This window comes from Puntigrus tetrazona, chromosome 15 (genome assembly GCF_018831695.1).
Source record: "Puntigrus tetrazona isolate hp1 chromosome 15, ASM1883169v1, whole genome shotgun sequence".
NCBI lineage: Eukaryota > Metazoa > Chordata > Actinopteri > Cypriniformes > Cyprinidae > Puntigrus > Puntigrus tetrazona.
Window position 1 is genome coordinate 18,239,770 of NC_056713.1, and position 14,849 is coordinate 18,254,618.

General features: G+C 36.5%; 1 protein-coding gene across 2 annotated transcripts; it reads left to right on the forward strand.

The window, feature by feature from the left end:
* Window positions 1-879: 879 nt before the first annotated feature.
* Window positions 880-14,282, forward strand: postnb (periostin, osteoblast specific factor b). 2 transcript variants are annotated; one of them, XM_043259085.1, is made up of 22 exons: window positions 880-1,055; window positions 1,619-1,717; window positions 4,703-4,767; window positions 4,905-5,062; window positions 5,150-5,314; window positions 5,404-5,550; window positions 5,622-5,763; window positions 7,428-7,640; window positions 7,726-7,860; window positions 8,624-8,772; window positions 9,264-9,400; window positions 9,484-9,614; window positions 9,760-9,890; window positions 10,761-10,863; window positions 10,958-11,025; window positions 11,348-11,393; window positions 11,502-11,516; window positions 11,606-11,836; window positions 12,771-12,815; window positions 13,167-13,208; window positions 13,295-13,315; window positions 13,396-14,282. In XM_043259085.1, exons 1-22 carry the CDS (start codon window positions 937-939, stop codon window positions 13,416-13,418), a joined length of 2,385 nt encoding a protein of 794 aa, XP_043115020.1. In that variant the 5' UTR covers window positions 880-936; the 3' UTR covers window positions 13,419-14,282. The 2 variants fall into 2 exon arrangements, with proteins under 2 accessions (XP_043115020.1, XP_043115021.1); XM_043259086.1 differs by lacking the exon at window positions 12,771-12,815 and having other exon boundaries at window positions 881-1,055.
* Window positions 14,283-14,849: the final 567 nt, after the last annotated feature.

The window sequence follows — 14,849 nt, forward strand, 5'->3', positions numbered from 1 at the left end:
GTCACGGTCTTACTTTGTTGTTGTTGTTGTTGTTGTTGTAATGGTTTCCCACAAGATGGAGCCACGCATCCAAAAGGTTCCAAAGGCTGTTTTAGACGCCACCATCTTTTCATAGTTATGTTTGCATCTGGCCACAAGAGCGAGCCAAGAGCAGAAGACATGAATCTGGACGAGACCGCTGTATCAGATGCCTTCGGGCTTGATTTGTATTAGTGTCAAAATGTGGATCCTTGGAGTAATCCATCGTGTTATGTAAAAGTGATTTATACTTTAATTCTCAAGCCTTTTTTGTTCTTCGTGTTTTAGTTCACTGAAATAAGTTTCCATTAATTTGCAGGTTTACTAGCAATATCCGTTTATGACTGGAGATAAGCTATAACTTTTAAAAACAAAAAAACGTTTGAAAAAATTATGACAAAATTACGGACAACTACAATTTACAACAAATTTGGGTAAAACTATTTTATTGTGTCATTGTTGGCTTCAGATGCAATTTCTGTGTATGTGTGTGTGTGTGTGTGTGTATATATATATATATATATATATATATATATATATATATATATATATATATATATATATATATATATATATATATATATATATATATATATATATATATATATATATATATATATATATGCATGTACAGTACTATCCATAATACCTTTTAAAATATCTCCCCATGTATATTATTATTGAATCATTAGGAACTAATCTCACACCTCAGCGCGTTGTTTAATTAATCCTCCGCTCTTTGTGTTTTGCTTATTTGGTAAGAGGTGAGCTCATAGAGACACACTGGTGAACAGGAAAGGCTGGTGCACTGATAGTTTGCCAGTCTCTCCTTCTGCTGGGAGCTGAGCTATAAAAGCCCTCTCCCCCTCAGCCGGAGCCCATTTCTTGCTCTGAAGTCTCACAGTGGGGAAAACAGGGATGAAGCTACTCTTTGCAGCTACTTTTGCACTCTTTGTGCTGTCTGCCTTTGACCAGGCAGACTCCTCAGCTTATGACAAAATAGTTGCTCATAGTCGTATCCGAGCAAAGAAAGAAGGGTAAGAGATGTTGCTCAGTTTATTTATTAATATTAAAATAAGAAAAGTTATCATGATTTATTTTTTACATTTTGCAGTGTTTACATATGTTCCTATTATTATTGTTAATATTATATATATATACTTTCTTAGTGCTTGTAAACTGTAAAACTCTGAAACTGTATCTGATCTAAAATTAAGAAAGTTTTATTTGTACTTTTTTGCCAAATGTCACCAAGTTAATTGTCATAATGGGTAATACTTTTGAGAAAAAAAAATGTTTATTTAATAACATTTTCTGTAATCTTAGTTTTAATTATTTTTTATTGTTGTTTAATTATAGTTAATAATATATTTAATTTAAAAAATGTATAATATTTCATTTGATTAACTTTTATAAATTGACTGTCAGTGTATCTGATTTATTTATTTGTTTATTTACCTTTATTAAATCAAAGTTAATCCATATTGTCCCAGTTTTAAATAAAAGCACATGCTCTTACAGAAAACAATGAAAACCGCAAAATCTGTTGCCCTCTTCTGTCTTAACTTTACTCATTTTGCCCTGTTTTACCTCTCTCCAGACCAAATATGTGCGCTCTCCAGCAAGTGGTGGGGACAAAGAAGAAATACTTCAGCACTTGCCGTAATTGGTACCAAGGGGCCATCTGTGGAAAGAAAGCGTAAGTGTGATGTTTTATGATTTCTGGAGGCTATTACAAATTCTGTCTCTTTGACAGACACTGGAAAGTTCCAGCTGCTCCAGTGGTCAAAGGTGAAAGGTTACTGAACCAACTGGTGAGAGTGTGTGACAACTTCCAGCAGTTACATGCACATATGATTTCCCACTTAACCTGGGCTCCAAATGCAGCTTAATAGCTGAATTTACAATGCTTTAAACAACTTTGAAAAATACAGAATTTGGCAGCAACAGTAGATTTACAGTTCAACCCGGCTGCCAAAATAAAGAATGGATAAATAGAAAAAGAATTACTCCACTTCTTGTAACAAAATTCCATGCGTTACTACAGTTACTACAGCAGTCAGTCTCACAATCCACCAGAGAACTGCAGAACCGTAATTGGTATAAAATGGTAAGACCCACTGACATTGTCAGGACATGCCATCAGTGATTAAAGAAAGCAGTAGAGCCTGCCTGGAGTGCTTGGCTTGTGTTGAAACACCCACCCTTCCTTAAATTTCTGTCCTAAGGCAAAAATACACAGCTGTCTACAAGGTGGAAATGCCAGCAGGATCTTTTGTTTTTTGGGAAGCTCTTTGGCAAAGCTAAGTGAACTTAATGGCGTGTAAAATGTAAAAAACAACAGAAAAAGACTGCGACATCTAGATCAACAATGTGCAGTAAGATGAGAGCAAAGTCCTACTGTGAAGGCTCCAGTAATGACCTGGTGGTTTCTGGAGAACAGCATGGTCAACCACAACCGTTGATTCATGTTGAGTTTGTTATGCCTCCGGTTTCAATTCTTTTTTTTCGTGGTTGGAAAAGAGAGGAAACGACAATGTAAAGAGGTTACCCAGGCTGTTCACGTGTGACCAAACAGCACCGTTGTGAGGTAACCTCCAATGGTTTCAAACTTCCTTACTTGCAAATCCAGACTTGCCTGCGAGATTGTGTAGATTTTCTGCTTCCCTTGCAGTTTTGATCATTGGAAATCCAGGAACTGTTCTGCTCAGAGTATTTTCTCTGCACTCAGCAGACCATTACATAGTGGTCTGGCAATCTTTGTAAATATCTGGTTTAGTGTGTTTAGCCTACATAATTGAGATGATTATGACAGTTCTAGATCTCTTGCAAAGATTGGTGCAAAAAACTATATATCACTGATGAGGGAACATGCAGATGAGGGGAGATGGAAGATTACTACCTTTTGAAGTGTCCATTTACATTCAAATCATCAGTTAGATGTTCCACAAAGCTTATCTAGACATATTTTGCTAGATATCTTCACCATCTGATGGTTTTAACTCTAGTCTAATGGTTTGAACATGTGCATAATTTTGTGGATCCTTTCAAGTGGTGACTCACTAGGGAGAACTCCAGCAAAATTGGAAAATCTGACCTTCTCCCCAATGATTAATGTAGCCGTATTCCATCAGAGTGTCTGGTCAACAGGAGTCATGTTTTCCTCCTGTTTTTGGGAGAGATCCTTTAGAAGCTCATGTTCTAGCGAGACCCTAATGACTTCATTGATATCCCTTTCGTTGTGCTTCAGTTCCATAGAAGACTGCCAGAAATGAAAATGAAAACTATTGCATCTGGATGCTCTATAAGGCGGTCACGTAGAGGACAACTTTGAAATCCCAATTAGGTTCTTACAGTCTTGTGATTGCACAATCTCAGAGACTTATCCGTTTCCAATGTTCTAAAGAGCTCAGCAGTGGATGTCATTTCTCATTTGATGATTTGCAGGCTGTTTTATCTGTTTGGGGTATTCAGCAACTTTTATCACATGGAACCGTTTTGCTGGTGTAGAGATTTCCAAGCGCGGCAGCCCACTAACCATGACTAGTGTCCATCTGTGAATCTCCACCGCAGCTAGAGTGCATTTATCAGCAGCTTTGAGAACTTGGGTTTTAACTTTTCAGTGGTGTTTTCTCAGAGGACCATATAAAAACCTGTTTCTTATTAAAAGCTATTTATTAACTCTACAATATGGCTACTGTAGTTGGTATAATTAACTTAAGTGAGTTTTATTGAACCCATTATTTATATTAAGAGCCTGTTATGATGCATGTGAACTGTCTGATCACACAATGAAGGGAATGGAAAAGAAATAAACAATAATTATACATTAAAAATCTGTTTATGGTGGTATTTAAAAATCCTAACGAAATTCTTAAAATCTGCTCAAAAACATTATTTCCTTAATTTACATGATGTTTAGTAAAATAACTTGGTATACACGTGTAAATTTATGATTAGAAAGTTATGTATTTGTGTAATTTTTATAATGTATTAAGTATTTATTGTATTGTTTATTAACTTTTTTTTTTTTTTTTATATTTTTGGTTTAGTAATTCTACCAAAAACAAAATGCCTTTTAATCCATGAGATTCAATTTTTGAGGTAATGGAAATATATTTACAAGCTTGGTCTGAAGGTTTAAAGAGCCGCTTTCAATGAAAAGAGAAAAACCATAGAATGCGCCCTTCATTACTGGAAAACTGCTGATTCGACATTTCCTTCCATTGTACATTGTAACTTCCAAACCAACATTTCACTGGGTTATAAATTTGCTTTAAAGGCATCCTGAATCCAAAAAATACCCCTCAGCTTTACCAAACCACCAAGCTGGTCTGAGCTCTCAGCTTCAGGGCACTTTAAGTATTAATGCAATGCTGTGACAACATAATGATAGTGGAATACAGCACAAACCTCAGGACCACATGGCACGTTTATGTACAAAGACAGTTAAAAGTTACCATATGGACAGACTGTCTGCCCAGGACCGTGAACTGTGTTATCATTAAAACCAGGATAGCTTGTAACGATGAGTGAATGGCATCCAGGAAAAAAAATGAATTTGAGCCTGTGCACTACTGGTATTGTTTTTTTTTTTTTTTTTTTCAAATGGCGCCATATGTCTGAGATTTAATACTCACTTAACACATGTTCTTCTTGTTTTCTGTCTTCCTTCTTTATCCAGGACTGTGTTGTATGAATGCTGTCCAGGTTACATGAAGCTGGATGGCATGCGTGGTTGTCCTGCAGGTTGGTTTTTTTAATAATAGCTTACTAATCCAGTCAGACATTGGAGAATCATTAAGTATGGCTATATTGTCAATACATTCATATGAAAGCTGATCTCAGAACCAATCATGAACCAATCTGTATCCTTTGTCTTGCAGTTGCTCCCATTGACAATGTTTTTGGCACTCTTGGCCTGGTCAAAGCCACAATGACTCAGGACTACTCTGCTCAATCCAAACTACGGGAAGAGATCGAAGGTGCTGGGTCTTATACTTTCTTCGCTCCCAGTAATGATGCCTGGAACCTTCTCGATTCGGTAACAACTCATTCCTTCTTATTCCCTGCAGCATACACGTGAAAATTTGATTCCTTGGATTTCCATGGCTCGCTCTTTGTCTTACAGGAGGTAAAGAATGCTTTGGTGAGCAATGTTAATATTGAGCTGTACAATGCTCTGCACTACCACATGGTCAACAAACGTCTGCTTACCAAAGACCTTAAGAATGGAATGACCCCCACTTCCATGTACAACGACTTGAACCTGCTCATCAATCATTACTCCAATGGGGTAAGTTGATATCTTGAGAAATGGAGGGTTAGGTTATAGGTTACTCGCGTCTCCACGAGGAACTAATTTTACATGTGGTTCTCATTCAGGTCGTCACAGTGAACTGTGCCAGGATCATACATGGCAACCAGGTGGCCACTAATGGAGTGGTCCACGTCATTGACCGCGTCATCACGGCTGTTGGCAACACCATTCAGGATGTGATCGAAGTGGACGATGACCTGAGTACTTTGACCGTAAGTTTTAAGGAAACTTGGAACCATGTAGTCCATGAAGCAGAGTTGTTTATGCTCCATTTCTTGTCCAGACTGTGGCCACTGCATCCGGTTTGATTGAGAAGCTGGGTCAACCAGGACACTTCACCCTGTTTGCCCCAACCAATGATGCCTTTGACAAGCTGGATAGAGAGGTTCTGGACAGGCTTATGGAAGACAAGAAATCCCTCCAAGGTAAACTCAAGCACCAAGACATAAAGCCCCATGCTCTATTCTCTAATAGTATTGCCGAAGGGAAACGTTAAGTCCCATATTGATGGCAGACTTGGCACAAAGAAAGGCTTTATTCTTATTTAATGAGACAAAGGTGCAGGAAATCAAGGGACTAGCGGTTCCCTCGTGGCGTGTTTGTTGATCTGAGTCAACTGAGTGAGGCGAGTGTTATTTCACCCCCTTTCAAACCAGATGGGCCCGCTGTACCCCAAGCTGTAGACCTAGAATTCTCAGACAGCTGGCAAACAGTACCATAACCACACTTATGGGACTACTTTGAGATTTAGACAGGGTTACAGTTGAGCCACTTGGAGATGAGATCAAATCTGAAGGTTTTCGGCAGCAGAACTAAAGTTTATGGGTAGGTCTTACAGTATTTTCAAAATACTGTGGTTGATGTTTGCTTTGGAGTTCGGAAACATTAGCTTTCCCGGTGATCATGTAAAAAAATTACGTAATGGCCACTCTCATGAATATAAGGTTTGTCTAAAATACACTAAGGGTTATATTAACTGCTCGAGTGAAAACTAAAATAAAACTGATATTATGGCCAAATCTGTTGTGCCAAGCGGAAAGATATTCGATCTGCTGCTTAAGCAAATTTCATTGAGAGAAGCCAGGGAAATGAAAAAGGAAAACTCCAAGCTTAACCTAGATACTGATGCATGGTACAGTTAACGATTCACAGCATACAATACCATCACATTCAGCACATGGTGAGAAAACATCCATTTGAACCCAATGGTTTGTGGTTTCCAGAGATATGCATTTTATACCGTTAAAGCAGTGTGTTCATTGTAAGGCCAAAGGAGAAAGATCTAAGACCTTCTGAAAAGAGCATCATCCTTGTCTTGCCAAAAACATATAGACAGGAAACAGCTGTTAGCTTTACAATCCATTGAAAACTGGCGGCAATGGGATCTCTGCCCTTTTATTAGTCCCTAGCCAGATATTTGACAGGAGATCACAGTGCTCCATTTGCAGTCAAATGGCTTGAAGCTGCTGAGAAACTCACTCAGAAAGGACCCAAAGGCTCCCAAGGACCCCTCATGGAAACGAATGGGAGATGCAGTGTCATAATGGATTACATTCAAGCGTTTGCATGCTATCTACATAATCTATATATAAAACCAGAGAATTTGAAAGACAAATTGTAAAGTTTTGTGGCTTTAGTCCCAAGTCTGTAAGCTATGAAGATACTGCTTCTATATGCTAGTGCCTAACTTGGTTGATCTAGGCATCTCAAATTTAAAATCATTGTCTTCCAGGAAATCACATTAGAAATTCGATGGTGTATGTTACACTACAGAGATTTTTTTTCAGTCAAAAGCTCTCTAGAATGACAACTGCAATCAACTAGCAAGGAAAATGTTCTGGGACTGTGCTTGCCAAGGGATTTAATGCAAATAAATTTGAAGCAAATATCATGTTAAATCACTGTGCAATATCTTCATTTAGCATTTTCAAATCCGACTCGTTCCCATTTGTGATTTTTACCTGATGTGGTACATTCTGAAAAACATAACAAATGTCATTTTTCCATGATTTCCTCATATCTCAAGAGGCGTGTAAGAGGAATAACAGATGTTCTTGAATGACAGAGACTAATGTTTCTTCTCTTCCAGCTCTCCTCAACTACCATCTGTTGAACTCTGTTCAGTGCTCCGAGGCCATCATGGCCGGCACATCTTATGAGACCCTGGAGGGCAGCAATATTGAGATTGGCTGTGACGGAGATAGTCTCACAGTCAACGGCATCAAGATGGTATTCAAGAAGGACATTGTCACCACCAATGGAGTTATCCATCTCATCGATCAAGTCCTCATGCCCGACTCTGGTAAGCTTTACCACCTAGCATCCTTCAGAAATCATTTTACCATGTTTTTCAAATATTAGTCTAAATATTTACATTTTTTCCAAAGCCAAGCAGGTTATGGAGTTGGTTGGACGATCTCAGGGCACTTTCAGTGACATGTTGACAGAGCTGGGCTTATCTGCAGCTATGAGACCCCAGGCTGAGTACACGCTCCTGGCTCCACTTGACACAGCCTTCAGCGGTGAGCAAACATGTCTAAAAATTTCATAGACTCCTTGCTTTAACACAGCTGCTAGTTTCTTCTCTTTCATTGTCTGTTTTAATTCTACCTTAGCAAGGCCTGTGTTCTTTGAATTGCTGATGTGCCTTGCCTCTGTCCCATAAATATAACTTTGATTCCTCAAGGGATAGCAGGTGCAAAAACAGATGATTCATACAATGCATGTGTATGAAAAATGGCAGTTTGCTGACAAGGTAGCTGTGTCTGTTAATCTCTGGATCTCATCGGGCTTCCAGCGCTGAAAAGATGGTGAATGAAAGAGGAGGCGAAAGCTTCTGTTAACCCACCTCCCAAATAGAAGGTTTCAGACCTCACAGGAGGCTAGGCTGGATCTTTCACCTCATCATCATATGTTTGTAGTTCATTTGTGGCTAATGACAGGTGAACACATTCATCACATTATATTTACAGGGTAAATTGTTCATTTTACTAGGCTGCATGGGGGAAAAGGGACAGTGCCTGGGGTTACAGTAACTAAACGTCCTGTCTGGGAATGCGCATTCCACAAAACTGCTCTCCGCTAAAGGCCGGCTGAGTTTTAACATGTTGCAGTTTGAAACATATGACGTTTCTGTGGTATATCTTCTTTGGATATGTGAATGTTTTAATATAGAAGAGGTTGCTTGTTTTTTCTCATTGCATTAAATCAGAGTAGCACCGTAACATGTTACAAATGTGGTCACAGTTTTTAGTGTGCAAATCTTTTTTTTCTTCTGCATTCTAGATGAGGTGATGTCCATGGACCAGAGCTTCCTGAAGATCATTCTGGAAAACCACATCCTGAAGAGCAAAATTGTGCTGAGTCAGCTGTACAATGGTCAGCGCCTGGAAACCCTCTCCGGAAAATTTCTCAGAGTCTTCGTCTACCGCACAGTCAGTGTTTCTTTATATGAGATTTACATAGCATTTGTAAAATCGGTAAATCGGTGTATAAAAATGCAATTAATTGAAAATAATAAATTAATTTTAACGATTAATTCATTAATTAAATGGTTTGATTATACATTTTAACACAGAATAAATCAGGAATTAATATCAGGAAAATGTACAAAATTTTTTACATTTTTCCAATGTTGGCCACTAAAATTTGCTTTAATTGTACAATTAAAATGTACTTTTAAAGGTTTGATAAACCAAATGTTTATAAAACATTATGAATTTTATGAGAACACATGTTTCAAATAAATTTTGCCTTTGGGAACATTTCAACAGAATCATATAAAGATTGTGTTACATCACACAACTCAAATGTCAGCTGTATGAATTCTTATTCTTTGCCCATTACTTACACTGTAATAGCTGGAACAGTTTCCGTTAGCAAACTCGCAGGAAGTGAACCACCTCATAATATTTTAACTACGCAGGCTGTCTGCATTGAGAACGCCTGCTTGATCCGTGGAAGCAAAGAAGGAAGTAACGGTGCCCTCCATCTAATGAAGACCCTGATCACGGCAGCAGATTCAAACATGTACCAACTTCTGGTGAAAAATGGAGCCTTCAAGTGAGAAAAATGACGTTTTTGCACAGTCGAAGTGAAAATCGCTTTCTTGTTCTTGTCTTGACTGTATCATTTCTTTGCTGCAGGATCTTTTTGTCCCTGATGGAGGCAGCTGGTCTGACTGATCTGCTCAAACAGGAAGGAGATTTCACACTTTTTGCTCCCACAGATGAGGCTTTTGCAGGGCTCAGCGAGAGAGACTTGTCTCTTTTGAAGGGTGAATCCTTTCGTACTGTACATGTCATTTTCAAGGCACACCACATCTAGAATTACTGTTTAGCTGTGTTTTATTCAGGATTAATGAGATTAAAGATGAAAGACGGAGGCTACAGGATGTGACAGCCTCTCTTATTTGTGATCAGGTGACGTTAACGCCCTCAGAGCCATCCTGCTCTATCACTTCAGTAACAGCATCTTCATCGGAGGAGGCTTGGAGACTGGAGTCACTAACCTCCTGAAAACTCTCCAGGGCAGCAATTTGAAGGTGTTGTATGTAAGTATCAAGTACTGTCTAGCCTTGAAATTAATTTCCAGTCATAACATCCCTTTTAGGGACACATGTGAGAACCTTCATCAGCATTTATGATTTCAGCTGTAATATAAAGTTTTATGGTGGGAATTTCCTGTAAGTATAATCAAAATATTAATTGTAGAAGACTATCTTGATACAACCTCTTATTGCATTTATAGTGAAATGATTATATATTATATATCGGCACAAAAGGGGTGAAGAATAGTTTTAAAATAACCATAAAATCATTTTATGGTTAATTTTTTTGTTTTCTTTTTTTTTGACATTGCAACCTTAATATACAGTAACTTTACATTGAAAAAGTGACATAACATGTATTTCTTTGATTAAATAAAAATGTTATATAATTGTAATACTGTAAACTGTTTAAAATATAATATTCATTATCTGTCAGTATATTATTTATTATAAATTAATATTATTTTAGCTTACACCAATTAGACATTACTATTTATATCAGATAGGTACAGCTCCTAAATATAACAAGAACCAATGTTATCTCTTTACACTTTTGTTTTAATAAATTATTTCATTAAATTTACAAAATGATGTATGAATGTCTTAATATCATATACAATTTAATTTAATTAAATTATTAATAATTATTGCAAAATATTACACATAAATATTATTTTTGCATTTATTTTTGTCATATGTAAAATAAACGTATAGTTATATATTTCTGTCTTTATATGTTTAATCATTTTTATTATTGTATATTTTGTTCCACTTTTTTAAGTGAAAGAATACAATGCGTAATATTGATATCTTTAATATGAATTTTTATTATGACACTTTTATTACAACATTTGTTTATTGAAAACATTGTAGGCAAATGAGAGCATGCAGGTGAACACTGTGAAAGTTCCTGATTCTGATCTAATGGCCACGAATGGAGTTATTCACTTCGTAAGGACTCTTCTGTACCCTGAGGGTGAGGGTTATGAAATTTTGCCTCGATCTTCGCAGTGGCCTTTTTTTCCTTTTAAAATCAAATCCATGTTTAAGAACTGTGTTCTGTTTTAAAGATATACCGGTTGGGAACCAGGACCTCCTTACACTCCTGAGAAGGATCATCCGATACATCCAGATTAAGGTATTGAAGTGCAGCCTGCTCCTTCAAAAGCATGTCATAAGCATGAAGTAGTTCACATAAAGTTCTGTTTAGGGGACATGTTGCCCTGAAGGACTGAGCTTACTTGATTATGTGCAACCAAATACAGGCTTCCACCTCGATACGATCACACAGAGCAGATGTGTAGTGTAATCCAAATCTCATATTTTTTTCCTTTTTGTAATTTTATTGACGTGACTGAAAATTGTATTGGACTGGATATATATATATGTGTGTGTGTGTGTGTGTGTGTGTGTGTGTATATATAGATATATATATAAATATGTATTTTTTTCCTTTGTAGTTTGTCTCTGGATACAGATATCAGGAGATCCCTTTGACATTTATGAGTATGTATATCAAAAATGGTTAATGCAATCTTTTTTTTGTTTGTTTAATCTGCTTTCTCAAAAATTCAGTTTTCTTTAAATCTGACTTAAATTTTTTTTCCCCTTTAGAAAGAGTCATCACAGGTAATTTTATTATTTAATTTCATTACTTTTATTATTATTACATTACTGTTATGACTGCTAGATTGATTTGTTGCGCTATTGTTTTTCAGTCCAGAGAGAACCCACCGTCACCAAGGTGACACGGGTCATTGAGGGCCCGACAAAAATGAAAAAGGTTACCCGTGTGATTGAAGGTCAGCCCTCTGTCACTAAGGTCACCAGGGTAATCGAAGGTGAACCTACCATGACTAAGGTCACCAGAGTAATCGAAGGTAAACCTACCATGACTAAGGTTACCAGAGTCATCGAAGGAGATCCATCTGTTACCACATTCATTGAAGGTAAACATCATTTAACACACCTGTGATATAAAAGATTTGGATGTGCTTTCGTGTGTGTTAAATAATTTGTGCATGTGTGTGTTAGTTAAATAATCATACATTTGTGACCCTGGATCATAAAACTGGCCATAAGGGTAATTTTTCTAAAATTGAGATTTATACATTATCTGAATAAATAAACTTTGCACTGATGTATTTTTTGGGATAATATCCTATTTGGTTGAGATATAACTATCTCACAATCTGGAATCTGAGGGGGGCAAACAATATTGAGAAAATTGACTTTAACATTGTCCAAATTAAATTCTAAAAATGCATATTACTCATGAATTTTTTTTATATAATTACGTTTGGAAATGTATAAAATATCTTCTTGAAACATGATCTGTACTTAATATTTTAATGATTTTTGGCATTGATTAATGAATTAATGAATATCCACAACCAAGAATTTGTTGACTTACAAAGACTTTTCAAAAGCTATGACCAAACTGTTACTCAGTTGTTGTCAAATTGTGTAAAAAAGTATACAAATATTACTCGAATGTGTGTTATTAGGATACATAAAATGCTAGCTGTGACATAACTATAATCAATGCATCTAACCATTACTAAAAATCAGCTTGTCGTTTTCACCACATAACACTGTTAAACTAAATATATCATTTAAGATGTGATGGCAATGCTGTGAAAAATGTACAAATGACATTTCGCTCGGCCAAAAACATCCATAGTTGAATGTGCAAACACAAAAACTGTGAATAAAAATTCAATTATTGTCATACATAGTCATACTCCAAATATGTAATAATGTTACTTAAAATATAGCTTTGAAAAATACATGTGATATTTCAACAGTTCAAGCCAGAACCCGTCCTTTCCCGGACCTGGATTTCACAATTATTGACACCTGCTTAATGTTTTGTATCAACAGGTCCTGAATATTCAGTCAGCAGCTCCTCCGATGTGGAGCTTTATGGTAGAGTGTGACACTTTATTAGCATGCTAGCGCCACGCGCTAACAGTTAACTCCACTTTGTGCTCCTCGTTCCGAACTTTTTTTCCAATAGAGTTTGTCAAATTCCAGGTAACGGAATACAGTTTGCCATTTTATTGTGCTAAAGATACTGATAAAAAAAACAGCTAAACCTTTTTATTTACTGTTCTTCCTTTTACATCCTTGGGATTCCCTTTACCTTTCGGATCTCTTTTGGCTACAGGCTACGGAGTAAAGCCACCCCACTCAACCACTATTTCCTCCTTTTTCCTTTTCTTTCTAGTTAAATATAAATATGAGTATCATTCATTATTTCGTCTTCTTTCCCACTAGATTTTGGCGAGAACCCTGAAGAAATCACCAGATTGATTCAAGGTAAGATTCTGATGTTAGTTACTGTATGTCAAGCTGAATCCTCTCCACGTGGTTGACATTTATTTCTTTTGCTAATTTGTTTCCAGGAGGAAGAATGACTCAAAAAGGTGGGGGTTTTTTTTAAGCTAGGCAATATGCTTTTAAAGCGCTAAACTCGTGGTAACCCCTTTTTTATATTTTTTTTTAGCCCTACCCCGAAGGAGAACCTAAATCAAGACCAGCCAGAGTGAACACAAGTAGAAAACAAGACCTGAAGAGTATAGAAAATACTTCCTTCGTTTACTTGCGCAATGGTCCAGAACCTACCAGGTTGGAGTTGAGTTTAAGGCAAAAGAAAAGCAAATTCGATTTTTGATCATTCCTGTTGCGCCAGAGATAATACATGATTTGGTTCAAGTACATTTGATCCAAACAGGAATATGAAATTCCCCATACGCATGTAAATATTTCAAGCTCTCTCTCTTTTTTGGTGTAAAATGTGCTTTGAAAAATCACAGGTTCATGAGTAAGTGATCATATGTGACGTGATGCACAAAATCTGATGATTTTTGTGTTAAAACGATTCAGAATTTTTTGTACAACCATGCATTATTTGTGGAGTACCGGTACACTTAAGGCATCCGAACAGAAATACATAAATGGAAACGTTCATATGAAATACACGGTGTAGGGAAGAGTTGCCTTAAACCAGTAATATGTTATTTTTCTGGGGTTTACCGTTGCATGGACAGCGATTTTATGGTGCTCATGTTTAGATGGTGTAAAATCTAAAATAAAGCTAGAAATAATGTTGCATTGTTTTGTTATTAAATCTCAAATCTTTTTCATGTTACTTTTCTGGTGGGATAGAGGTTAAATGTTCTTCTTTAGTGTTTTGTGTGTGTATGTGAGTGTGTCCATTTGCATAAACCGTGCACAAAAATGTGCTGAACAACGCATGCTTTGAAACTCAAAGCTTTAACTCAAACTGAATTTTCATGTTTCCAGTTCAAATTTAATTCAGCATAAACAGGTTTTGGCTCCTTTGCATTTATTTTTCAATTTCCATAATAAACTCAACTTTTAGACATGGAATTGTGTGTGAGTTTTTGAGGTTACGCAACATCGGCGCATTTTATTTTTTAAAAAAGAAAAATATTTTGAATGTTAACAATTTATAACGTTTTATTAATATTGAAGCACTATCTTTGCCAAGTACCATGACTTCCATGATATCTTCCAAATGTAGAATGCATGCTAAGATACTGTAAAAGCCCTGTTTATCAAAATATGGTACTTTAAATATGATAATACTAAATATAATAATTATTGTTTACGTTTCATTTTGCATAGGTTTTCAAATATTTCTCGTCCGTACACCCATCTGAAAGTACTTGATTGATGCGTGATTTCACAGAGGTTGTGATGTATTAGTGCATTTATCAACTTCAAGACTTCCCTTTTTTTTTTTTCCGGTCCCCCGGAGGTACAAATTGACACTATTCGTGTGAGTTGAGGCAGCCGCTGGGATGTGGGATGAGTCAAGGCACACCTATATTGCAGAATTTTTACATAACTTCTATGTTTTAGCATGTCACTCGCTGACATTTTGTGTCAATATGGAATGTAGCAAATGTTATCTAAAGAAAATCCTACAGAAGA

Coding starts and splice junctions, on each gene's coding strand:
- postnb (XM_043259085.1), top strand. CDS start 937: ATGAAGCTACTCTTTGCAGCTACTTTTGCACTCTTTGTGCTGTCTGCC. Junction 5,764..7,427: donor AGACAAGAAATCCCTCCAAG/GTAAACTCAAGC, acceptor CTTCTCTTCCAG/CTCTCCTCAACTACCATCTG. Junction 13,316..13,395: donor AGGAAGAATGACTCAAAAAG/GTGGGGGTTTTT, acceptor ATTTTTTTTTAG/CCCTACCCCGAAGGAGAACC.